This window comes from Alosa sapidissima, chromosome 17, assembly GCF_018492685.1.
Source record: "Alosa sapidissima isolate fAloSap1 chromosome 17, fAloSap1.pri, whole genome shotgun sequence".
NCBI lineage: Eukaryota > Metazoa > Chordata > Actinopteri > Clupeiformes > Clupeidae > Alosa > Alosa sapidissima.
This window is the reverse complement of record NC_055973.1, coordinates 34,789,986-34,817,690: the sequence shown is the minus strand read 5'-3', so window position 1 is coordinate 34,817,690 and position 27,705 is coordinate 34,789,986. Positions and strand designations below refer to the sequence as shown.

At 41.9% G+C, this 27,705-nt stretch overlaps 2 protein-coding genes across 8 annotated transcripts in view; one reads left to right on the top strand and one right to left on the bottom strand.

The window, feature by feature from the left end:
• nsun6 (NOP2/Sun RNA methyltransferase 6) overlaps positions 1 to 932 on the top strand; it is a 61,728-nt gene extending 60,796 nt beyond the window's left edge. For all 5 annotated transcript variants that reach the window (XM_042067309.1, XM_042067308.1, XM_042067307.1 and 2 more), the window contains one exon: positions 646 to 932. In XM_042067309.1, coding sequence (XP_041923243.1) covers positions 646 to 834 — 189 coding nt within the window. In that variant the 3' untranslated portion in view covers positions 835 to 932. The remainder of the gene's footprint in view (positions 1 to 645) is intronic.
• A 2,534-nt stretch (positions 933 to 3,466) lies between these two features.
• Positions 3,467 to 27,705, bottom strand: part of cacnb2a (calcium channel, voltage-dependent, beta 2a) — a 67,973-nt gene continuing 43,734 nt past the window's right edge. For 2 of the 3 annotated variants that reach the window (XM_042067303.1, XM_042067305.1), the window contains 8 exons: positions 27,231 to 27,364; positions 23,041 to 23,121; positions 19,251 to 19,309; positions 18,011 to 18,120; positions 16,946 to 17,097; positions 9,306 to 9,401; positions 8,997 to 9,152; positions 3,467 to 4,226 (listed from right to left, as the gene is read on the bottom strand). In XM_042067303.1, coding sequence (XP_041923237.1) covers positions 3,792 to 4,226; positions 8,997 to 9,152; positions 9,306 to 9,401; positions 16,946 to 17,097; positions 18,011 to 18,120; positions 19,251 to 19,309; positions 23,041 to 23,121; positions 27,231 to 27,364 — 1,223 coding nt within the window. In that variant the 3' untranslated portion in view covers positions 3,467 to 3,791. Of the gene's footprint in view, positions 4,227 to 8,996; positions 9,153 to 9,305; positions 9,402 to 16,945; positions 17,098 to 18,010; positions 18,121 to 19,250; positions 19,310 to 23,040; positions 23,122 to 25,561; positions 25,582 to 27,230; positions 27,365 to 27,705 lie in introns of all 3 variants that reach the window. The other variant, XM_042067304.1, reaches the window with a different exon arrangement.

Sequence of the window (27,705 nt, the reverse complement as noted above, 5' to 3'; positions counted from 1 at the left end):
CTATGTAAGTTCCAAATATGAATGTAATTCTGCGGCAGAAAGCAGATGTATTTGTTTATTGTACAGACAAATAAAAATGACATGTCAAGCAGTCAATTGACTACATTGCAGTCAAGAAGTAGGGCAAATTAATTTACGAAACCAAAACGTAGGTCATAGTTGTCTAAGCCTCTATAGCGTAGCCTGTTAAAAACGTCGCAGAAGCCTACCCAAGGCTACAGATTAATTCTGAACAGTTATTTCTCTACTGGCTCAATTATCACACCATAGTTGCGTTAACCCAACACTGACAATAATGTAGACAGCAAATTTCGATTTCCGTTACCACCGTGTAGTCAAGCCTTAAGCCATACCCAAGTAGACTAAATCGAGGTAAATCAAGCTTTTTCAGAAGGGGCGGCAGGCAGAGCGATGTACAGTGGCAGAACGACGCACAGGGGCTGAAAGTGGTACTGCAGCTTCACGCCTCGTAATGCGCAACTGAAGTGGCCATTTGAAAGCGATGCCCACGGCAGGCCTAGTCACTTACAGAATCAAAGTCTTTCACTAACAAAAAGCTAGTCATTGCAGTGTGTGTGTGTGTGAGTAATCTGATATGCTCGTTGGGAGCTGTTTGTTAGTTACGATGTAATATGCTTGTTGCAGGAACCCAACCTCGGAGAGCAGGGCATGCTGGGAGCTGGACTGTCACATGACCAGAGACGGCTCCTCCAGCGATTCCACCCACGGATGAAAGAAGGCGGAGCCTCGGGTGGCCACGCCCCCATGCCCTGCCTTGATGATGCAGACTCAGACACCATTGGTTTCTTTATTGCCAAATTCTTTAAGAGCTGATCCACGCAACACACTTGCCACACGCGTACATAAAAACAGACTGTCATCAATGATGTGGCAACTAAGAAAGTGCATTAAAAACTGGTGGTTGATGGTCATTGTTTCAGAGTATTTCAAAGGGTTCTGCTCTCTCTCGCACGCACACACACTCACTCTGCAGCAGAACTGTTTTAGCTACACTCCAGAACATGAACTGATGCATGTTATAAACGTGTCATAATGCCCCACACTCTGGCATGTTATAAACGTGTCATAATGCCCCACACTGGCATGTTATGTCCCATTGTGAGCAAACAGAGCAAGATGTCGGAGTGATGATGAACATACACATGATGGACAATCTCAATAAATTATAATTATTAGGAATAATAATATTAATTAGGAATACATTTTCAGCATGTGACATCATATTGGCTGTTTATCAAGGAAGTTATGAATTTATGTAGCATATACAAACTTGACAGGAAAACCAAGTCTTCCCACCCTCATTTAGAAACAGTCTTGGAAAACGGCTCTTTTGGAAAACCCCTGACCGAGGTGTACAAAAATAGTTCCCTTTTGCATCCAGGTGGTGGAGTCTGCAGCCTTAGTGAAATCCAAAGGCAGTCGCTGTGTGGTGAGTGAAATCCAGTAAGGAAGGCAGTTAGTCTGTGAAGCAGAAGGTAAGGCAGTGCAGCATCCCATGTGCCAGTGAAGCCCAGTGCAGGAACGGAGGGAGGGACTCCTGGGAGCTCTTCAGGAGGCATTACCTGCTGTGTGGCCAGAGCCCAGTGTGTACAATCATTTACTGAGAAGTGGAATAAAACTAACTTATGGCCAAACACATTTGAACTGAAGATTTCCCCCTAAAACACTAACACCTTGAAATGGACAAATATACAAACAGGCTTCATTCAAACCCCTATTCTGTCTGGGTTAGGGTTAAAGGACCAGTATGTAGGAAATAAATGAAAAATACATTGTAACCATTCCAAAAACTATCAACATATGTTGTCAAAGAGTAAGGAAACACAATGCATTGAAGTAATGGCTTATCTGACAACATTACTATAACCCCTAGAAACCCGTAAAAAGAAATGAGTTACGGGGTGGAATCGCTTGGAATTTTTGTTTATGTTTTGAACGATTTCATTTTAGTGTATTAATAATGGGCCGGCGCGTTCTCTTATTTGGGTTGCCAGATTAGCAAAGGCCAACAGCTGTCAGTTGTAGTCATGAACGAGTAGCCTATGAGAGGCAGTCAGAGGAGGTGGCATTATCGCCACCAATATGGAAGAATATTAGACTCAAATGTTTTGTACGTGTGTATCATGTTTTTGAAACTGTAGAAATTATTTGTAACTGAAAATGATCTGTACAAGTAATTGTCAATATTACAAATATGCCCTCCACTTACAAATCTATTCTATGGGTACGGAACGGTTTTACAGCTACAAATCATCCTACAGTTAAAAATATTTTACCATTAGAAATATATTCTACAATTAGAAATCAATATTCTACGCACAAAAAGCTGTCGTACAGTTACAAATCTTTTCTACAGGTGCACAGACGTTTGCACCACCTTAGGGATGAGAAGCGTCTCATATGTATTGTGTGTGTGTGTGTGTATCAGGATTTGTAACTGTAAAACTGATTTGTGATTTAACATAAAAATAACACGAATGATTTTAAGTATTACTCATATGTCCTTCACTTACAAATATATTCCACAGGTACTAAACTTTCCATAGTTACTGTCTTTCAATTACGAAGCTATTCTGCCATTACGAATCTCTGCCGCTCGCACAAGTACATTTTCTGCAAGTACAAGTACTTTTGAGACTGTTCTGGCACTTCCTGTTGAAAAGCCAATGGCGATGCTCAGGTTTGGCTAGCCAATAAGGAGATTTGTAAGTGTAGGGCATATTTGTAATATTGACAATTACTTATACTGATCATTTTCACAGTTACAAATAATTTATACAGTTTCAAAATGTGATACACACGTACAAAACATTTGAGTCTAATATTCTTCCATACACCAAAATCTCCAAAATATTGTTCCATAAAACAAGAAACCAATTAAGTGGAGGAGCCTTCCTGAGATGGCGACGTCTTCGTCAAATGAAGAATATCAAGTCTGACGCAGAGCTGGCCATATTTCTCCACAACAGGTAGCCTAGGCTAAACTTCATCTGCATCGCTAACTTCAGCTAAATATGTTACGTTGGTTAGAGAGGTATTTTTGTTTTCACTGTTTCCGTAATGTGTAGCTGGGTCATGGTTGGAGAAACGTTAAAGCAGCTGCAGGTCAACTAACGTTAGCAAAGTCTGCATTACATCTGGCAACCCCAAAGAGCATTGCGTCTAGGTAGTCTTGAGAATGTTCACCAGTGTTTTGATTTTGGCCTGCAGAACGTTCGGTAACAATACAAACTGCTCCTTTAATCCTGACTGACCCTTCAGTGAATGGCCTTTGGATAGGAAGCACTAGTGACCCTCTGGGTGCCAGAAACGGACATGTGAAAAAAGAAAATTTCCACTATTAAGAGGATAACACTTGGACACACCACACAGACACTGGGGCTTAACAGGTTCAACAGGGGGAGGTGCAGTTTCCTGCATTGCAAATTGTGATGATAATTCTGATTCCAACAAAGTGTTTTAACAAATTGAGAATTGGGGTTGTAATCAGAATTATCAAATTGAGAGTTGGGGTTGTAAACAGAATTAACAAATTGAGAGTTGGGGTTGTAATCAGAATGACCAAATTGAGAGTTGGGGTTGTAAAGTGTGAAAAGTGAGGGGTAGGGTCACTAGGCATCTGTGACAGCGATACGGGCGAGATCACAATGACCGGTCAGTGTGTTAGGAGAGGGATGGTCACTCTGAGGAAGTGTGTGTAAAGAGTTAATGGAGTGCCCATGACGTCAGAAGAGTGTGTTCAGTGCTCCGAGGCTCTCTGAAGACCCTCCTCATGGGCGTGGCCTGATCTGTGAGGGGCGTGAGTTGTGCTCATGTGGCTCCCCCTCATTTCCATGGTGATGGTGGTCATGGCGACTCGTCTGATGCTGCCCTTCCTCGGGAGGCCCAGGCCGTGTGTGTGTGTGTGTGATGGAGTGTGTTTGTGAGTCCTGACTCTCCAGAGTGTCCTGCCGAGATAGACGCCCTTGGCCCCGTGCTCTGCTGCGATGGTGGTGGTGGTAGTTGTGGTGTTTGGTCCGTGCAGTAGAGGAGTGGGGGTGTGTGTGTGTGCTGCGAGAGCTCCGTGGCTGCTCGTCCTGATGCTGCTTTTGTTGCTCCTGTTGTTGCCGATGACGATGATGGTGCTGATGGTGATGGTGATGATGGTGCTGATGGTGATCCTTACGCTCCTCTGGACCCGTGCTGTTGCCCTCTCTTCCAACCACCTGAGACAACACACACACACCAACAAACAAACACACACACACACATCAACGAACACCCACACACATCAACAAACGAACACACACAAATCAGTGATGAATATCAGATTCCCAGGCAAGTATGTGTATTCCAGGGTTCCCACTTTTAAGTCAAATGTGAAATTCCATGATTTTTCCCTGACAAAAATCCTAAATTTTCAGAACCCTTTGGGAAATTAATAAATGGGCAATAACCGGATAAACACCAATGGTGAGTGGAAATATATTTGTATTAATGTATTTTGGCAAGTAAATTTTAAACTGCTACAACGGAATTCCCTGATATTCCCTGACTTTTCCCCAAAAATGATGTAATTCCCTGACTTTCCATGTCTGGAATAGATTTTAATAAAATTCCATGATACTCCAGAGTTTATTCCCAGTTTATTGGTAAACAATACAATCTTTTCCAGAGCAAACCACTCACACACACACACACATCAGAACATGCAAACAACTAAGACTTGAGTCTTGAGCTGAATTTCAAGCAGAAGGAACTTCCATCCTATAATCTAGAAAAGGGTGTCCAGGCACTAAAGAGTCCTGAATGATTCCAGAGTACATTTAGGGCTTAAGTATACTCATAAAGCCCTACGCACATTCCTCTCTTTAAAGGAGTGAAATAACATCTCTATGTTGTGTGAAACTACATCAAATATATTTACAAAGATATATTTATGAAATAACTGTTGCTGGCTTGTAATCAGCTATGATTTATTGAAACATTTATCAGTGGGTCTAGAGCAGTGTTATGCCCAAAGAGCAGAGTAATGAATATGCATGTGTAGTGTTAGGAATTTTAGATTAAAACATCTGCTAAATGAATTAATAATTAACCTGGGGGCAGTGCTTAAAAATGCACAAGGTTTGGACACAAAACTTTCTAGCTGCATGAAACACAGTCCGGACCATCCTGGTTATGACATTTAAACAGCCGTTCCATGGGAGTATACTTAAGCACACAGAAAAGTCAAAGAGGCTGACCGATTCTCCTGATAATCACACTCGGAGAGCACACAGAGATGACATCACACAGAGAGGTCCATTTCTAAAGAAAAACGGCAACACACCACCTGTTGATGACATCACATGACAACACTCACCTTATCCTGATATCATTAGTCCTCTGATGTCTCCTGTTTGCATCCACATAAATCAAAGGCACAGACCAGAATGAACTCACACACACACAAAGCCCTACTTTCAAATACTTGGAAACATCTAGCATTTATGAATCTATCAATCAAATCTATCATCAAGACACACCAGCTAACTCTTGCACCTGAGTTGCCAACTCACATATCTGGCGTGACATTCAGACCTTCAGCCTCAATCTCACTCTTTCACACGCCCACATGAAATCTCAACCTAAAATCAGCCTCAATCTCACACTCTTATCTCCCGAAAGAAATCTCACCCCAAAATCAACTCTTAATCACAATCACAGGTGATCAAAAACTAGACTGCCTTGATTTCCTCATTGCAAATCAACTCGTAATCTCAATCACAGGTGATCAAAAACTAGACTGCCTTGATTTCCTCATCGCAAATCAACTCGTAATCACAATCACAGGTGATCAAAAACTAGACTGCCTTGATTTCCTCACATCTGCTCTTACATTATCATTACATTTTTCTCTGATCTGAGACTCAATCGTTGATTTGCTTAAAGTTTGTCCTGTGTGTCCTTTATGTCAGTTGCGTTGTGTGTGGAAAGTTTGACCTTTGACCTTAGATAAAAAAAGCACAGGACCAGTTGAAATGATGAGGTAATAAAAAGACATTTGTTTCCTCCTTTCTCTCTTGCTTGTCACAAATGTAGTTGATTCTACATTTGACAATTGAGGCAGTTAATAGAAATATGGGCTACCTACACATAACTGACTAATTTACTGAATTCGCTTTATTCACACGGTGGCTATTGTAAACCAAAATGAGACTATGGGGTACACAAACCAGGATGTTCTTTAGATAACCCTAACCCTATGGGGTACACAAACCAGGATGTTCTTTAGATTCAAGTCCAGAGTGCACTGACCTGTACACGGGTTTCCCGTTTAGCAACAAAACTAGATGCGCGCGCAGCTGTTGGGCAGAAGACGCTTGGTGGCTGTCCACAACGTTATAAACTTAACCTAAATAGTCGGCTGCTGTAAGCTACAATCTGATTTTTTTGTATACCCCTGTTGTCTTAATGATAATAACATCTCATTTCAGACTTTATTTCAGAGTTTGCCGTTCATTTGCATTATTAATATAACATCGTATTTTGTCATTTTTGGAGAAGACATGCATTCCGTTAGGGATATAGGGGATAGGTGATTTCGAATTGGTGCAGTTTTCAGCACAAAAACTAATTTTATTATTTTCATGGAGAGCATTGCTCTATGCTGTTCTGTGGTGCTTTCTGCCTCTTAATTGCGCACGCATGTTTTCGTGACATTGCATAGAAAGCCATGTATAAGTAGTAAATGAACGGATAGCATTGCCAGTTCAACAATTATTTAATAATCTAATTACAACATTACATTTGAAAGCAAACACGTAAATGCCATGTGGGGCTTAGCCTGGACTAACCTTTTTTTTTCAACAAAAACTGTCTGTTTTTTACTGTGGTAATGTTGTTAAAAATTGTTATTTTTAACTTCAAACATAGGAACTTAAAATGCCCAAATGAACTAAAAATGCCCTGTCCTGGCCCAGCCCCAAAGGCTGTTGTGTGACATTATGCATGTTCAAGAAGCCAGTGTGAAGTGTTTTATAAGCTCTCAAACCAACAGAATGAGTGTCTACTGTCACGACCCCCTGTGGCCCTTCAGTGTGACTACAGAAATGTAACATTAGCTGCCTACAGATAGAGCTGCCCATCTGTCATTTAGCCTGTGCTAGTTAGTCAACTAGATGAGTGCCCCATAAATCAGACAACTCGTGCCCATCTGGCAGGCTATCATTTAGCCTGTGCTAGTTAGTCAACTGGATGAGTGCCCCATAGTGTCTAATGTGAAGCCATCCGGGAGGATTTAATTGTATATTGTTTGGGAGAGTTATTACCTTGTTCCAACAATAACAATGGATCCTTTGTTTCCCCTTCAGGTTCAGCAGAAGACAAACTAGAGCCAGTGACCTCTAGATCACGCATACCTCTCCTTCAACAGTTCCCCATAATAACGTAAACCTCTCTTCCCCATGATAACGCAAACCTATCCTTCAACAGTTCCCCATGATAACGCTCTCCTTCAACAGTTCCCCATGATAACGCAAACCTCTCCTTCAACAGTTTTCCATGATAACGCAAACCACTCCTCCCTATGATAACGTGAAACACTTCTTCAACAGTTCCCTATGATAACGCAAACCACTTCTTCAACAGTTCCCTATGATAATGTGAAACGCTTCTTCAACAGTTCCCCATGTTAACGTAAACCTCTCCTTCAACAGTTCCCCATGATAACGCAAACCTCTCTTCCCTATGATAACGCGAAACGTTTCTTCAACAGTTCCCTACGTTAACGCGAAACGCTTCTTCAACAGTTCCCTATAATAACGCGAAACGCTTCTTCAACAGTTGCCACACAGACTGAAAGACACACAGCTGGGCAAACTAAAGGTGAATGCACACCTTTTCACACCGACTAACTGGTGAGTCCTGTTGGGTCCCTTTGTGTTGCCTACTACACGGGCAGCCATGACTGTCCTCCGTCAATTAGAACATTGACTACATTAGCACATTAACTACATTAGCACATTGACGACATTGGCCCCTATCTTGCACCCGGCGCAACAGGTGTAGTCAGTGGCGGATTTTTCTTACTTTTATTAAACCTTGCACCCAGGTGTGTGGTAATTAGCAGCATAAGGTGTGGTCTGACACCTGATCAAAAAATCGCTATCCTACACCTGATCTATAGGTAAAGACGCATATAAAGCACAGCTGAAGATGCACTGTCACGAGATGTAAGCAGCAATTCCTCTGCAGGATAAATATCCTTAGGATTTTTATTTAGTCATTCGAACATTATTGGGGTAAGTGTCTTTTTTCAGGATATGTTTTCGATGGTAACCTTGTCAGTCAATAGTGAAAGTAATTAACTGTGTAGAACAGTTTTGTCGTTGACTATGAGACCACAATGACGTTTGTTTCACTTTGCCTGTGAGTTCAAATAATAGATGAGTGCAGATCTGCGTATAGGCTATACTCCAGTGTTTCCCATACCCCTGGTAAAGCATGGTTTCGTGAGTCTCGCGTGCAAGCAGATTCCTTCAAATGTGCCACTGACTATCAAAATAGAGATATGTGCTGTTTGAAGTTGCGCTGCTTGCCGTTATGACAGATGTCATTCTCCTTGGTTTAAAGGATGTTATGCAGAAAACACACCCATGACTGATTAAGAAACATAAGAACAACCTTTTTGCGCCAAGCGCCTAATGTTTGATCACATAATCGCGCTGTTAAATTAGTGAATGTGGACTGGCCACACATGTAATGTCTATAAACTTTATGCCTCTGCCCTTCCATTTCTGATCGCCAAAATAGAGGCCATTCTGTTGCTAGGGCAATATGCACTGCAGATCAACACAATGTAAACAAAGCAGTGCCAGCCTACAATTTCCACATTGCTCTTGCAGACTATAGGTAGTCAGTAATGTATACTTCTAATCAGACTAAAGGTAGTCAGTACATGTATATACTTCTAATGAAGAATATGTTTGAGGATAAATTGCAAATGATTGTACCGGAAGGTCAATGGTGGAGTCCTGCATTTCAGACAGTTGATTGGCGGTAGCCTCATTGGATGGGTGCGTGGACTTCCAATAAGCTTCAAGATAGTCGGCCATGTGCTCACACGCATCCTCCAGCTGATTCTCATCCAGAATGATGTCAAACATCTCCTGTGCACAACACATGGCAGAGGCCAAGGGGCATGAGCATGCCAGCATTGCAGTCAATATGAAAAAATTGATCTTAAAGAGAAAAGCATTTTATAATACACACAAAAGCACACACACACTCTCTCACACACACACACACACAGTGGCACTCACCGTGGGGCATTGAGCAAGTTTGTCAGCGGCGACCATCTGCACATTGAGATGTTTGGCTTGGGACTTCCCTCTGGATTTAATCAGTCTCTGAAGAACCTGAACACACACACATAAACTGACCCTCGCATCCATATCTGTGCAAGGAACAGGTCAATACACACATAAACAGACCCTCACATCCATATCTGTGCAAGGTACAGGTCAACACACACACAAACAGACACTCACATCCATATCTGTGCAAGGTACAGGTCAACACACACACAAACAGACACTCACATCCATATCTGTGCAAGGTACAGGGGCCTGTACTACGAAGCGGGGTTACTGGCTTATCTGGGTAACTTCGAGAGTAACTTGATCACGTGTGGCGTAACTTCTTGATTAGCCCGTACTACAGAAGGTGGATAGGTTTTAACCGAAGTATGCTGCCATGTCAATTTACGCTGCATCTCAAACCTGCTCCGAGCAGGTTATGGTCTTGTTTTACTCGAGGTTTCCGTTTAACCACACCCTTTATAAGTACCACCCCTCCACTAACAACTTCTCCTGAGACAATGTCTGCGTACCTGTATGATCCATATGACATTGGAGCGCAAATTGTGAGGGGCTATGTTGAAGCCATTTCTATGGAATTAATAATATTTTGAGTTTATTTTGTAAGAACTGAGAAAACCTGTGTTGCAAACGTAATGTAGAAATTGGAATGTAAACAGTTCACCAGTAATTAAGAATGATGTAATTTGATTGGCTGTTAGATTTAGTATAAAATAAAAAGAACCCCGCGAAACAGTCAGAAGCCACTGGACTTTGGAACAACACAGTCTTTTGACCTACACAGAACATTCATACGGGAGATCAGAACAATTATAGAACATTCATACAGGAGCTACACAGTTAATCTAAGAAAAGTAAAGATCCTAAGTTTTTTTTATGCTTTGTGATTCGAAATTCATGAGTAAACAGACAAACGAAGAACTTTTGATTCAAGACTTATTTTATAACGTTTTGTGTTGAGTACGAAAGAACTTTGAGGTCCTAGGCTAATGAGTCAGCTTGCTGCACTTACAGGCTCTCTTCGCAGGGCGAGGGTTTTTAGAGACCGCCAGAATCCACTGGCATTACCGGACAATATTCTTTATGAAAGATATAGATTCTCAGCCGAGGGAATTCGTTATCATTGTCAGCTGATCGAGGCAGACGTTTCTCACCCGACGTAGCAATGCTCTTACGATAGAGCCTTACGAATGTACCTTTCGTTGAGATATTTTGTCAGTGGACAATTATTCTATCGGTGATGCTGAACATCTGATCTGAGCAAGAATACTGTAGGCCTATGTCCGAAAATAAATCGGACATACAGTAGCCTAATACATTAAAATCACCATTTTAACATAACACTTTATTGTCATATTACCCTGCACATAAAGGCTGCACATTTCCAAAGCACCAGGATCCGACCGAATACCTCCCTCAACCCCTTCCATAATCGGCCTTCCACTATTATTTGCGATGGCCAACTCCTCTGCTACTGTAAAACACTCTGGTGCCTTTCCTCCTACAGTAGTGTTCAAAGACACCTTTTTCTTGTTAGCTGTAAAACAGAGGCCAAGTGAAGGCTATAAGCATACAACATATTTTCATAATTAAGAAATATTAATGCAATCTATAACTATATAAACCTACCATTCTGAATAATGTTTTTGTGTTTCATTTTCTGCTGCCATGTGCGTTTGGCACTGGTGTTACATCTGGAATGTCCACAGGATTAGGCTAAATCAGTCAATGGGGGCTACTTAAACTTTCAATTATCCTTATTAAACTATATGCCCACTTCTGAATTGTGTTACATCTGTAGGCCTTTTTATGAACTCAAAATTATTTAATTATTGCAACTCATTTCAGACATTCCGCAAGCTATTAATCCTCCGTAACACATATTTGAGGAACATGTGGAAATAAAACTTTACTTTTAGGCATTTAGGCTACCCGATCTGCAAACGTTGCTAACAACCTTGCCTTGCTTTGTTTGCTGCCGACGTATTAATTTTGCATTCCTCATCCGTAAAATAAGGTGATCGCGTCATCATTGAAAGTGGTGACTTGCGCTGCAACCCGCCCCTTTTATGTGAACGCGCACAAACTCCAAATAGGTTAAAACGATGGTTCGGAGTAATTTCACCCTAGGGTCCTTTGCACCATGACCCCGAGCCAAACCTTCCCAGAACCTTTTTTCCCTTGGTCGAACCCTGGTTGAGTAGCGCTGTCAGAAACTAATGACGTTCTGCAGTCGTAATGGAACCAACTTTTATCTCGTAAATTATCCCACTAATAATGCCCTGAATGGTACGAAACTTCTACAGTAGTACAACTATGACCTTTAGTCCAATAACGAGGCATTAGAAAGTTTGTAAGTGCACCAGGAGTTTTAAGGAGTTTATTTAAATAACACTTGCCTCTGCATCTGCTACTATACCGCTGCGTTGACGTTTCTTCCGTGATTTGGGAAAAGCCCATAAAAGCCCTGGCAGGAAGCATGCATAAGGATGTAGATCAGGAATGCACTAATATTTTGTTCGTAGCCCAGCTTGCAACAATTATTAGTTAACACTAAGTTGTAAATACTTCGAAAAAAATATTAAAAACTGGATATACCAAAAAACGTTGATGTAATCGCTTCCTGCCAGGACTTTTACGGGCTTTTCTCAAATCACAGAAGAAACGTCGACGCAGCGGTATAGTAGAAGATGCAGAGGCAAGTGTTATTTAAATAAACTCCTTAAAACTCCGTAGTTGTATGGGAAACGCACCCCAGATCAGCTTGTAGGCCATTAGCAATCTGTTTATTTTATTTTATGAAGCCTATACAGTAGATCACTTGCCACATTCTCACTTTCAATAGACAGATGCAATAGCCATTGGTCAAGTATTGAGTATAAAGCAATTAAGATAGTAGCCTATACAAAAAGTACTTCATACTATCATAAAAATTCGTTAAAATGAATAGCATTTAGCAACTTGACAAAACACTGGATTAAATATCGTAGGCACAGGAGAAAACTTGTACATCCATTGGCCCGTGGGGAGATCACATGCCAGTTGCCTCTCCCTTGACTCTGTTGATGACTTTGTCCAGATGGTCTATGTATGTATTGCAACGTTCGGCTGTGAGTTTGTTTCGCCAAAAAAACTCTATTGCAGATGTCAATGCGTCTTTGTTCATGGGTTTGACCTCACAGCAGAGGCTAAGACAACTATGACCCACGTTTTGGTTTCGTATATTAATTTGCCCTACTTATTGACTGCAATGTAGTCAATTGACTGCTTGACAGGTTATTTTTATTTTTCTGTACAATAAACAAATACATCTGCTTTATGCCGCAGAATTACGCACTTGGCCAGCCTATAGAACGGGCACATTTTGGAGAGAATAGAGAATGTACGCACGCAAGAATCTGTAGGCTATTTGTGGCTGGTTACCAGCAAACAATGTTTAATGCATTAACTCAAGACGTCAAACGTTTTCTAAACAATACAAACAGAAAGGATGCAGCAGGCAGCAAATATAGAAGAGTAATTTCCAGTGGAAGAACAAAATGCTGAATGAAGCCCAAAGATATGAAGGCATATCTGGCAAGTTGTTATTTTTTGAAGACCTAGTTTGCAAGGAGACATAAAGCGTGTGCATGCCACACTATCCACAGCTGTGGTAGCGGGGGGTAGGAGGATTACTGTTAGCGCAGGATTTATATAAAATTCTTCAACAGAAGGCCTGCCTCGAATGCAGGCTTGCCCAAAAAAAAGGCCTGTGGTTTGCGCAGCCTACAGTAAGTAGGTCTTAGTGAGTTAGGAGTCCTCTCGACTTCTTTTAAGCTGTCTCAGAGGTAGAAAGTTGCGTTTGTTGGAGGCAGGGCCGGATTAACAATTCATAGACCCTTGGGAACAAATGTCTGATGGCCCCCCCTGCCCCCCAGCCAATGTGAATCGTGCCATTTAAGGCACGAGCGCATCTGTGAGGCCAAGCCTCACCAACTAGCCCATTTGTTTACAACTAACATTACATTTAATTAAACTGCTTATAGGTTATGCCGAAATAGTTTCAACATTTTGAATATCAGTGTCGGGTGAATTAGGAAATGTTCTCAAAGTAGCCTTATGGCTGAAAGCTGCTTGGGATCCCCCCTGTCAAGCAATAACCATACAAAAAGTTAAAAACAGATGACATGATGTGCGTCACTGACATGATGCGCAAATAATATAGCCTAGATATTACAATATGTTCGAATACATGTGTTTATTTTAGAGGGGGATATTCGAACGTCATTTTTGAGCAATTTTGACAGCCCTAGTCCACTGTAGGATACGCCAATCGTCTATTAACACCTTCCACCTAACCCCGGTGAGTGGGGGTCGCTATAATGCGTCTGAAATAGCACCATTGAGTAGCCTATGCGAAATAGCCTTAAAATTGTTCCGGTGTTGTGTGCCTTCTGGTTTCTCCACCTACTGGTTTCCTTGCGCGTGCATGCGCTGCAGCAGTTGTCAGACATTCACAAACAAATTGTTTTAGGCGGTTTGAAGTCACCATTTCAAACGCCATGAGCGCTCGGCTACATTACAGCCACTCGGACAAAAGACATGTAAAAAAATATGTTTTGAAAACTAGCATTAAACTGGATTCGATCCCGCAAAAGCAACACACTCTCCAGCCTGATTCCCTAGTCTTTGAGCCAACTAATATGTTATGTGATACAACTATTGTATACATTAACTATTGTAGGCTACCATTAATTAATAACGTAGGCAACACCCAGGTAATATGTTGTCCAGACTATCTGAAACAAGTGGTTGCCCTTCATCTACAACAACTGGTTACCTTGGGCTGCTACAGTCGTCAGTGCACTGTGCACAGTAGGCCTATGCTACTCTTTGTGGTTGATCAACTAAAAATTAAGGATGTATTTGGTGATGACGTTATTGTAGGCCTAGTAGACCTAAATTCTGAGAAATTAAATGGTACGAGAAACTATCTACATAGCGCACCAGACCGTGATGTCTTCAAGGGTTGAATAAAGGGAGTTTGCAAAAATTAGTGTATTTTTCAAGTCAATAAACATTCTTAATTTTCAAATGTCTTTGTCAGGGAACATCTGACTTTTAAAGACCATAGGCCTGGTAGTCGCTCAGACAAGGAGTTATAAGATAAAGGCAATACCATTTGTGTCACCTAATGCAGTTCAGTGAACTAGCAAGATACCATCAGAAGCCAACAATCATAAAGCACCTGTGCGCGCGCTCTCTCTCCTTTGTGCATAAAGCTGTCTGCGTGTTGTAGGCTAGATTTGCGTGAGTTCTTTCTATCTGCTTTACTTTTGTGAGTTGCGACCACCTAGGCTATGTTATAGACGTGCTATGAGGTACCAGTGTTTAGCTGTGTCACAAAACAATAAGCTTTGTCAGACTACTTTTAAAATGATATTCAGGGCTATATACATTTTAAACATTCGGGGCTGAAGACCCGACAAAGCCTTGCATTAATTCTTCAGGTGGGAAGTGTCAGGAATTTTCATACGAGAGACGCTCTCATTGGTGGTTAGTATATGGAGTAGGGGATTGACAGCAACATAGCCAATCACATTATGAGAGATGCTGAATTTAACATTAACTGCGATGTTTGATTTTAAATGAATGTAAATTTAGCCGGGACTGTAAGCTGGCACACGTGGGTGCTCAATGTTTTCCGTGGGTGCTCGAGCGATATCATCCACGGTATCGGCGCCTATGACAAGCGTATCTCGCGGTTGCATCTATTACAAACAAACATGCAATGTGAACGTCTGGGAATGCTCTAGTGAATAAGCACGAAGTCAAGCCTTTAAATGAAAAACATAGCCTGACGAGCCAGACCCACATTAAAATGTAGGGTCTGGGCACTCACCGTTCGCAGTGCTCAGTCCGAGGGGCGGGATAATCAGTTGTCTTTCAAATTCCCTCTGCACGCAATAGGACAGCGACAGTGCTATGAGTCCCATGCGTTTCCCACAAGCGGAGCTAGTTGGCTAGTTCAAACGTTTGTCAACTTAATAAAAGCTTAACTCGTGTCACACTGTTCGCCAATAACAACATCCATCTTATTTGTTTTCAAGTAGCAGGGAATTCAAGCCAAACCGTTGCAACTCTGCCATCAATCATTATGTTAAGCCCACCTAACGACTCTATACACGATTTCATTGGCCTGATTAAGTTTCGATTTCTGGAGCTCACAAGCCAACGGAGAGTTGCTAGACTAGCCCTGGGCGCGTCGAGATTTCTATGCTATGAAATACACTCTTTAATAATCAAAAAAATAAACGCTAATGAAGTAAACTTGTGACCATCAAAAATCGTTTATCGCCTGTAACTCCGTGATAACAGGACGTAATAGGAAGGCATTTGGCTGAGCAATGGAGGTTAATATGCTCTATATTTTGTCCAAATGATGTCTGTCTATCATCGTTGCACTCGGAGAAAACCAGAATGTTTAATTTGTCCTGCGTTTCTTCTACGGCTGCAAACGGGATTCACTCGCAGTTAACCAAATATTTCTTTATTAGGGCAAGGCAGGCATATTTCTGGCTATTAAATTATTTCTAAACCAGTCTGCTAAAGTCTGTAGTGAAGTCTGTGTAGGGTTTTCCAGGCTCCATTTCTTTTTACGAGACACCCTGCTCACTTGAGACATCTGCCGGTTGTTTGGGTTGTTGCAGCGTCACTGGAAAAATACAAATTAAAGTCGCGTGATACCGCGTGATCCCACGCACGGACCGCGAGGAAGGCTGGCCAAGTCGAAGCACTGCCCACTGTATAAAACAAAAACTGTCTGCGGGCTACTGCAGGCATACCTGGGAATTTTTGAGACCGAAGTGTGTTTATTTATTGAATTGGTGGAATGCTGTTACATAGTGAATATAGGAACACTTGGCATTTAAAATCCCTGTAAATTAAATTGCAATATCTATATCAATAATATCAATGTCGCCATTTTTAGCGAGATTTCAGACCCCCCAAGCGACTTTTTTTGTAAAAAGCGACTAGCGACAAATCTAGCTACTTTTTCTGGCGTTTTTGGAGACTTTTTGAGACTCTGATGTGATGGCATGTAACGTCCCTTTTTATTCTTCTGAGTGAGCAGTGAGTTCAGCTGTGCTGTATAGGAGTCTCATGCCTGTTTCGTTTGTGAATTAGCCTAAATCGAATTCGCCAAAAAGCGTTGCCCCATGATTATAAAAGTAATGACTGGCCTATGTAGTATCAGCCCATGTTATCCACAGAAGTAGATGTGTATTCGTATTGAACCGAAACGGTACGGGCGTCACGGTTCGGTGCTTGAATTTACATGGAGAATACACGGTATAAAAATACACAAAACTCGTGTGCGGATTAATTAATGTCATGCACAATTACTGTTAAGTAGCGAGAGTTACAGGAGTTCTTTAGCGACACCTAACGCTAATCTCTAACCTTGCCTTAGCTCTGATTGGCTGATTGATTGTGTGTGCAGGAAGGTGTTGCGTGTGTGTGTGCAGGAATGTGTTGCATGTGTGTGTGCAGGAATGTGTTGCATGTTTGTGTGCATTTACTTTTCGTGTTTGTGCGTGTACCTTTGGAGAAGATATTTTGACGTAAACTAGGATGGGTGCCAGTGAGGTTTTGCTGAGCTGAGTCGGGTGGTTGATCGTATCCGCGTCCAGCACCACCAACTGCAGCGTCCTGGCCAGCTCAAAGATGCGCTCAATCTCGCTCTGTACCTCCGCTAACACACACACACAGACAATATCACCCATTAGAGAAGTGTGTGTGTGTATGTATGTGTGACCACCCATTAGAGAAGTGTGTGTGTGAGAGTGAGTGTGTGTGTGTGTGTGTGTGTGTGTGTGTGTGTGTGTGTGTGTATGCATGTGTGTGTGTTTGTGTGTGTGACCACCCATTAGAGAAGTGTGAGTGTGTGTGTGTGTGTGTGTTTGTGTGTATGTATGACCACCCATTAGAGAAGTGTGAGAGTGTGTGTGTGTATGTATGTGTCAGTGTGTGTGTGACCACCCATTAGAGAAGTGTGAGTGTGTGTGTGTGTGTATGCATGTGTGTGTGTGTGTGACCACCCATTAACGTACACATTTCATTAGCTAAGCTGGGCGAGCCTTTCTGTATGTGAAAACGTACACATTTCATTAGCTAAGCTGGGCTAGCCTTTCTGTAAATGTGTGACACGTAGACATTTCTGTATCTCTCTGACTTGAACATAATATGCCATTTGTCAGGGTGTTCGTTAAATGGTAATATTCTAGCTGAAGTAGCCTAGTGGTCTCCTCTTCCTCTGGCAAAGCAGCGGCAGGAAATACTTGAACCCAAGTAGTATAAACGACAATATCCGTCAGTTAGGATGCTGAAACCCCGTTTTTTAATGCTGCATAACACAATAGCCAGCTCAACTATAATTATATACACTACTTCAATAATTTTTATGTTATTTTACGCATATATTTAATTTGCGGGAGTGCAGTGAACCATCTGTTTCTCCCGCAAACGCACCTCTCTCATCCACCCTGCTCTCGCAAAGAGCTTTCAAAACAAGAGCCCTCTAGCCTAATCCAGACTCACCCAGGAGTGTGATGGAGTGTGTGTGTGACTCACCCAGGAGTGTGTTGGAGTGTGTGTGTGTGACTCACCCAGGTTGGAGCGTGCATTTGAGCGCTCTATGATGGCATGTTTGGTGGGGTTGTTTAGAACAGAGCGCTTTGCAAGAGAAATATCTGCAGTCACACGAGTGATTGAGATCCTGATGATGGTAGATAGAGGGATAGAGAGAGGGAAGGTGGAGGGATAGAGAGAGGGGAGATGGAGGGATATAGAGAGGGGAGGTGGAGGGATAGAGAGAGAGATAGAGAGAGGGGAGATGGAGGGATAGAGAGAGAGATAGAGAGAGGGGAGATGGAGGGATAGAGAGAGAGATAGAGAGAGGGGAGATGGAGGGAGAGAGAAAGGGGAGATGGAGGGATAGAGAGAGAGATAGAGAGAGGGGAGATGGAGGGGAAGAAGTAACAGAAGAAGAGAAGAAAAAAGAAGAACAATTCTGACATTACAACTATATACTATGGGTGCAACATGGCACACACACACACATATTATACATACACACACACATATTATACATACACACATTATACACATACACACACACACATTATACACACATTACACACACACATATTATACACACACACACATACATATTATACACATATTATACACACACACACACACACATTATACACACATATTATACACACACACACATATATTATACATACACACACACACATATTATACATACACACACACACACATAGTATACATACACACACACACACATATTATACATACACACACAAACATATTATACATACACACACACACACAAACATATTATACATACACACAAACACACATGCACACACAAACATATTATACATACACACAAACACAAACATATTATACATACACACACACACACACAAACATATTATACATACACACAAACATATTATACATACACACAAACACACACACAAACATATTATACATACACACATATTATACATACACACACAAACATATTATACATACACACAAACACACACACACACAAACACATTATACATACACACTCACACAAACACACACACACACATACACACAAACATATTCATACACTCACACACACACACACATATTCATACACACTCACACAAACACACTCACACAAACACACACACACACACACAAACATATTCATAAACACTCACACAAACACACACATATTCATACACACAAACACACACACACACAAACATATTCATACACACTCACACAAACACACACACACACTACCCCGGCGTCATTACTCACCGTCCTTCAAATCTGTGTTTTAAAAAATCAAAAAGTGCTTTCTGCATCATATCAGTAACCTGCAAAAATAAGAGAATACACTCTGCTCACCTAACAAGCCCTAATACACACTGAGGGCCAGATGTACTAACGCTTTTGCGTTCAGGCGTATTTGTTTCGCAATGTGCGTGTAAAATCATTGCGAGGTATGGACAAACAGGCCGCAATGATGTAAAAGTGCAAACTGCCTGTCGCGGGAGCTGAAAGTGGCAGATTGTGATTGTCATGTCATGCATATGCATTCATGGGAGGATCCAGGGTAAAGTGGGAGTTTAGCGTAAAAAAATGGGAGGGGAAGAGTAAAGAGCGCCTAGTTATGTATTCCGCGGTATGTACAAAGACTGCTCCTGAAAGCGCACGTCTATTCTGCGCCTAAATACTTCCGCCTTGTAAAAGTAGGTGTTAATCCACATTGCAGTTCAATGCGTCAATAAGAGAACCTTTCAAAGACAACAGAATCGCTATTTAGAACACCAGTTTTTGTGGTGAAAGTATTTGTACTACCAAAAGCAACCTTAACTTTCGTTGGCCTTTCGCATGTCTTACTTTCACTTTCACGTCATTCACTTAAACTTTCCTACTTGCTAGATTTGACCAATCTTCCATAGCCTACGTGCACAAGTAGTTTGAGTAGAACTACTGATCTTCATTATCTCCCTGCTTGTTGACATCTAATCATGTATGGTAATCGCTAAACGTTTGATTCTTTTTAATGTTGTCATCAGTTAACTTCATTCAACTGCACTTGTAGGCGCTGCCATTCAGTTGTGGACGTTCATAAATTGCGTTTATGGGCGGAGAAGGGCAGAGAAAGGTGTAGTTTACACTAAGGATTGAACGATTGATAAATACGACGGAAACTTGGGTCTAATAGCGTTCGCAATCTGCGGTGTGTCCATGGCGCTGATAACGCTACCTTCGCAAATGTACGTACATCTGGCCCTGAATGTCACGCACATAAAATCACATAGAGTGTGTATGTGAGATGTGTGTGTGTGTATGTGAGAGGTGTATGTGTGTATGTGAGGTGTGTGTGTGTGTATGTGAGGTGTGTGTGTGTCAGTGTTGCGCGGACCGTCCGAAATTAAGCGGTCAACCGCGGATGACCGCGGTTATGAGTCATATAAAAAATATTTTAATGATATTCGGGTCATTTGCGGCCAGGTCAGTTAAAATTAATTAAAAATATCTATTTTAAAAAATACTTGAAGTATCACGAGAAGGCTAGCATCAATATTTAACTCATAATTGCTTTTTCAAAGATATCATTGGTTGAAGCATACAGTAGACCTACTCGCCACATGGGTGGAGACTGTAGAGATGGAGACGCTAAAGAAGCTGAAGACGCGAGAAGTTAAAATAATAAAGACACCCCTCCAGGAAAAGCCATATATGGGAAATAAGAAGATGGCAGTAGTGCAATGTTCTATGTTCTTACGAAGCCATTTAAAAGTATGACAGCCACAAAACAGGCATGACCAACATACAGTAACTTGTCACAAATGCGGCACTGGTAGACTAAGCCCTCCCAGCCAAACTGAGTAAATGTAATTCCAGACCTCAAGCAAGCAATAGATAGCTTTATATACTGACCTGGAACAGCTTTTTTGGAATAGGTACAAGACCTATTGACAAGTCGCTAAGTAAAATAATGCTGATACTTTGCCCATGCCACCTGCCCATGTTAAACTTTTAGCCTACAGCCGTGAGCAGTTGAATTTCCCCTTGGGGATCAATAAAGTATCTATCTATCTCTATCTATCTAGGTAGCTTGACGAGCCAGACCCACATTGCTGCCGCTAGGGTGCATCTAGATTTATAGGCTAGTGAGCAGGTGGCTGCAGGCATAAATGTTATGGCACACAGGCTACACAGCCATATGTATAGGCCATATAGGTTTGTGCATGCATAAAAGTTACTTTGGTTCATTGTGTCTGTGACTTTAAACAGTGTATGTGCTTCATTCAGCCAACCAGTTCTTATCTAACGTTTTGACCAGCAATGTATCTCTCTTGCCTACCTTGCTGCCTTCACCATTTCTGTTTTCGAAGGAAAAATGTATCTTGAAATCTTGTCTTGTGTTTCGCTAATCCTTTGCTGGTTGCGTGTGTGCTTGCACTCTTATTCTCATTCTCTCTCCTAATAACATTATGTCCTGCATGCCTAGTTGCGTGTTGTTCTACTGCATAAAGTTTCACAAATAAATTAGTTTGTTTTACAGAAATGGCCTACTGTCACACTGCATGGTAGGCTATAACCAAAACCAAGGTGTGTGTGTGTATGTGAGGTGTGTGTGTGTGTGTATGTGAGGTGTGTATGTGTGTGTGTGTGTGCTGTATGTGAGGTGTGTGTGTGTGTTAGGGGTGTAACGGTTCATGTATTCGTATTGAACCGAAACGGTACGGGCGTCACGGTTCGGTGCTTGAATTTACACGGAGAATACACGGTATAAAAATACACAAAACTCGTGTGCGGATTAATTAATGTCATGCACAATTACTGTTAAGTAGCGAGAGTTACGGGAGTTCTTTAGCGACACCTAACGCTAATCTCTAGCCTTGCCTTAGCTCTGATTGGCGCCTATGTTTTTTTTTTGTCAGGTCGTCTCGTCGGTCGAGTCAGTCAGTCATTAGCAGCACTAAGGTGGCGACCCGCAAGAGTTAGAAGATCCGCTGGTCTTTAAGATCGCAAGTTTGTGAACTTCAGTTACAGTAGTACAGGCGAGAGAGTGGTGGATAAGATGCAACTGTGTGTCGGCGTTGTTCAGCAGTTGTTATATATGTGAGTGGAAATATATGCTACACATATTCGAAGCCATCAACCAGATGATGATGTAGGCTACCAATCACTAAAACGAGAAAAAAAAAATTCCCATGCGCTTCAGCAGCCTTTTGATACACATACAAATAGGGCCAAAACCTATGGCTTAAATGAAATGATTTCGTAATGACAGAAAGCTATGTAAATCGTGTGGTAATTACCTTTATGTTGGGGTAACTTCTCACATGAGGAGCTGGTAGTGTTTAGTGCATAGACAGTAAAAGAAAGTGACAACGCTAACTAGGCTAATAAACAAACCATGCTACGGTGAGTTAACATAGACTGTATATATAGAACAGTCTATGTGAGTTAACGTCAAAGGGCAAAGTCACGTGACTTCTAGTTGTAGTCTGTTTAGGAAATGAAAGGAGCAATTTCGTTTTTTAAAATAAGGCAAAATAGTGTGATATTTTCACAGTTAGTAGGCTTGATTATTACTGTACACACACTGAAAATATTGAGGCAAATTGTAGACCCTTCCATATACAACTCAACACAGATGTTGAAGGTCTTGCTTAAGTGGATTTTTAAAAATCATTATTCTATGTCATTTGCACTTTCAGAAATAAGAGATGCTGTAGGCCTATTTTCAGTTTTATAACTCATTGTCTTATTTTGTTTACAAGTTACAGATGGAGTCTGGGTACTTATTGTACTGTTTAGCCTACATCTTACACACTTCAGGCTGTTGCAGATAGCTCAGGGAAGAGACTGTATGACACTACAGTAGGTGGTACAGCCTGAGACATGCACAATAAAACAAAATTGCTTTCTGCATTTTTGTTTTGCTTTTGCCTCCATTGTACCGAACCGTGATGTCCGAACCGAGGTATGAACCGAACCGTGACTTCTGTGTACCGTTACACCCCTAGTGTGTGTGTATGTGAGGTGTGTGTGTTTGTGTGTGTGTGTGTGTGTGTGTGTGCTTTACCTCGTAACCTTTGAGTGATGGCCCCACCAGCACCACTGGCCTCATGGAAGGAACAACATCGTAAGGAGGAATGTGCTCTGACTGTCAACACACACACACATAAAAGAGCATACACACAAAAATCAACAAGCACACAAACACACACACACATACGCATGTACACACACATAAAAGAGCAAGCACACACACACACACACACACACATACATACAAGAGAGCAACCACGTACATACGTACATGCACACAAACACACACACACACACACACACACACAAGAGCAAGCACACATACACGCACACACATAAGAGAAGGCACACAAACACACACACACACATCATAAGAGAAAGCACACACACACACACACACAAGAGCAAACACATACACTCACACACAAAAGAATAGCAAGCACATAGCACACATACAAAATGACACACACATACGCACAGAGGAAAAAAATAGTTAACGCAACGCACAGCATAACTTGATGGTGAAATGTAGATTGTAAACTTTATCCTCCACATTAGTGGGAAGTTAAAATACTAAACTCCACGTTAGTGTAGATGTGTGGGGTGGGCAGTTAGTATACTAAACTCCACATTAGTGTAGATGTGTGGTGGGCAGTTAGTATACTAAACTCCACATTAGTGCAGATATGTGGTGTAGATGTGTGGTGGGCAGTTAGTATACTAAACTCCACATTAGTGTAGATGTGGGTAGTTAGTATACTAAACTCCACATTAGTGTAGTGGTGGGTAGTTAGTATACTAAACTCCACATTAGTGCAGATATGTGGTGTAGATGTGTGGTGGGCAGTTAGTATACTAAACTCCACATTAGTATAGATGTGTGGTGGGCAGTTAGTATACTAAATTCCACATTAGTGTAGATGTGGGTAGTTAGTATACTAAACTCCACATTAGTGTAGTGGTGGGTAGTTAGTATATTAAACTCCACATTAGTGCAGATGTGTGGTGTAGATGTGTGGTGGGCAGTTAGTATATTAAACTCCACATTAGTGCAGATGTGTGGTGTAGATGTGTGGTGGGCAGTTAGTATATTAAACTCAACATTAGTGCAGATGTGTGGTGGGCAGTTAGTAAACCATGTCTTCCAGATGAGTTTAAATTGTGTGGATTATGGTGGAGAGGATTTAATTTGCATTGCAATTGAGAACTCTGGAGGATTTTTCTTTAGGATTTCTTTAATCTTTAATTGTATGTGTCAATCTATCTTTCATCCTCTGCTCCAATCTCTCTCTGCATTCAATAAATGCATCAATAATTGAAGGAGGAATTGGATCAGAACTATATAATTAGATATAGATTGACGATTTGAAGGATTCTAGTATACAAAATTCTGATTGGTCTGTGAAGAATGCGGCCCAGACCAGCTATAATCATGGAGGAACTTGTAAATGAGACGTGTGAGCAAAAGCGGATAGCAGCACCGTAGACCTGCAATGGGTGCTGTCAGCCGAGGTTTATACCTCTTCAGCTATGAGAATAATACATGGGGCAGTTAATATGGTATTAATATGGTTTTGTTTTTTAACTTGCTGTCCTAACACTGTCCTGCAGTTTATACACAACACCCTCAAATAGCATTGCTCCTAAATGTAATAGTTGCTTACTTTAAGAAGATTAAAGTTTTACTGTAATTTTACTAATTTATTAGCTTTTGATAATTCTTTCTTTGCAAAAAAACCTTTCACCATGCTGCCTGCTATAAATTAAAATAATTAATTGTATATTAACTTATGTAATTATTGACATATGTATTGACCAATAGATTGACACATAGAATAAAAGATAGATTGACACAAATAATTAAAGATATGTCCCATAAAACCTCCATATAGAACATGTCTCATGCCATTCTGCAGTTCTCCAATATCCCTGTTTAATATGCATGAGAGGAAACTCTCTAAAGAAACAATGTCTGACTGAATATAAGCATATCAAACATGAAATGTGTGATATTTCTAGTTCTAGTGGCTCTGCTAGGTTAATGTGTGAGCTGTGGCCTGTGTCCTCAGCCTGGGGTTGGTCAAGGACACATGGAGGACACAGACTACATGAGATGTTCTGATGTTGTCATGAGATGTTCTGATGTTGTCATGAGACATTGTGCTCTCACGGTACTGAGCTTATAGAAACGTCTTGAAGGACATGTTGAACTCACATGCACACACATAACCAAACTCTTACAGACACTGAAAGCCCCTTAGGTGCAATGCAGTTAGTGCATCAACAGCCCTATACTTTGGCTGCAGCATGCATGGCTACACTCTGCTTCATGCAGAAGCTACCCATCATGGCTACGCTCTGCTTCATCATGGCATGGTGCGCACCACTGAAAGGAAGGCACAATAGTGCCTGTTGCATTGTCTAAAGGGCCTTTAGTGACAGATCAAGCAAAGCCAAGCATGCATGAGTAGACACCTACACTCCTAGGGAAAGCAATATTACAGGGGTTTGGGGCGGGGGGGCGGGGCGGGGGGGGGCAAGCAGACAGAACTTACCGACCTCTGCTTCAGCTTGGCTGGGAGAGAGAGAGGAGGAGGAGGAGAGAAGAGGAGGAGGAGGAGAGAAGAGGGGGAGGAGGAGAGAGAGAGGAGAGAAGAGGAGGAGGAGAGAGGAGGAGGAGGAGAGAGAGAGAAGAGGAGGAGGAGAGAAGAGGAGGAAAGAAGAGAGAGAGAAGAGGAGGAGGGGGAGGAGAGAGAGAGGAGAGAAGAGGAGGAGGAGGAGGAAAGAAGAGAGAGAGGAGGAGGAGGAGGAGAGAAGAGGAGGAGAGAGAGAAGAGGAGGAAAGAAGAGAGAGAGGAGGAGGAGGAGGAGAGAAGAGGAGGAGAGAGAGAGAGAGAAGAGGAGGAGGAGGAGAGAAGAGGAGGAGAGAGAGAGGAGGAGGAGGAGAGAAGAGGAGGAAAGAAGAGAGAGAGAAGAGGAGGAGGGGGAGGAGAGAGAGAGGAGAGAAGAGGAGGAGGGGGAGGAGAGAAGAGGAGGATGGGGAGGAGAGAGAGAGGAGAGAAGAGGAGGAGGAGAGAGAGAGAAGAGGAGGAGGGGGAGGAGAGAGAGAGGAGAGAAGAGGAGGAGGAGGAGGAGAGAGAGAGGAGAGGAGAGGAGGAGGAGGAGAAGGGGAGTAAAGGAAGGGGAGTGTGAGTATGCATGAGTAGGCATGCGATTCAGTTGTGGAACCTGATGACAAACCCAGAGAGTGCAGCACTGCACAGCGTGTCTGTGTGTGTGTGTGAGAGAGAGAGAGAGCCATGATGTTTGTATGTGTGTCTGTGTGTGTGTGTGTATTACAAAGAGAGTGGTGATTTATTTATTTAACATTATTTTATATCTATCTATCTATCTATGTGTGTGTCTGTAACAGAGAGAACAGTGGTGTGTGTGTGTGTATTACAGAGAGAACAGTGGTGTGTGTGTGTGTGTGTATTACAGAGATAACATGGTGTGTGTGTGTATTACAGAGAGAACAGTGGTGTGCGTGTGTGTGTGTATTACAGAGAGAACAGTGGTGTGTGTGTGTGTGTGTATTACAGAGAGAACAGTGATGTGTGTGTGTGTGTGTGTGTGTGTGTATTACAGAGAGAACAGTGGTGTGTGTGTGTATTATAGAGAGAACAGTAGTGTGTGTGTGTGTATTACAGAGAGAAGAGTGGTGTGTGTGTGTGTGTATTACAGAGAGAATAGTGGTGTGTGTGTGTATTACAGAGAGAACAGTGGTGTCTGTGTGTGTGTTACTGTTTGTGTCTGTGTGTGTGTTACTGTGTTACTGTTTACCATGTTGTTAGTCGCTTTGGTTAAAAAGCGTCAGCCAAATGTAATGTAATGTAATGTAATGTAATGTGTGTGTGTATTACCGAGATAATAGTGGTGTGTGTGTGTGTGTATTACAGAGAGAATAGTGGTGTGTGTGTGTGATTGCTGTGGCAAGAGCAGCAGCTTTCGGGCAGGTAAACGGTCGACACAGAGTGATAGGAAGTGTATCCGTGGTTACAGTAGACAGAGCGATAGGAAGTGTATCCGTGGTTACAGTAGACAGAGCGATAGGAAGTGTATCCGTGGTTACAGTAGACACAGAGCGATAGGAAGCGTATCCATGGTTACATTAGACACAGAGTGATAGGAAGTGTATCCGTGGTTACATTAGACACAGAGTGATAGGAAGTGTATCCATGGTTACCTTCTTAAAGAAGGGTATTCGTTTCTCTTTGGCTAAAGGGGGCGGGGCTGAGTTTGGATTGGTCTTCGGGGAACGTTGGGGGGGAGGAGCATCAATCTCCTCAAATTCTAACTCTGTGATGTCAATGTCCAGGGCTAAACACACACACACACACACAACACACACAGGCACATAGTTATGCAACACACACATGGCAACGCTGCAGTGGGAGGGGAGATCCTCGGGACTGCAGTGGAATAATGCAAAATGAATCTGCATGAATTAAATTTGATCATATGAAGATGAGCACACAGATGAGACTTACGTCATTAATGGGGCAAACATTTGTGTGTGTGTGTGTGTGTGTGTGTGTATGCGTACCCACAAAATGTGTGTATGCATGTATGAAAACGAATGAATAAGTGTGTATGTGGATGAGTGTGTGTAACAGAGGTCGTAATTCGTCCACCACTCATGGCCCTCGAACCCGCACACC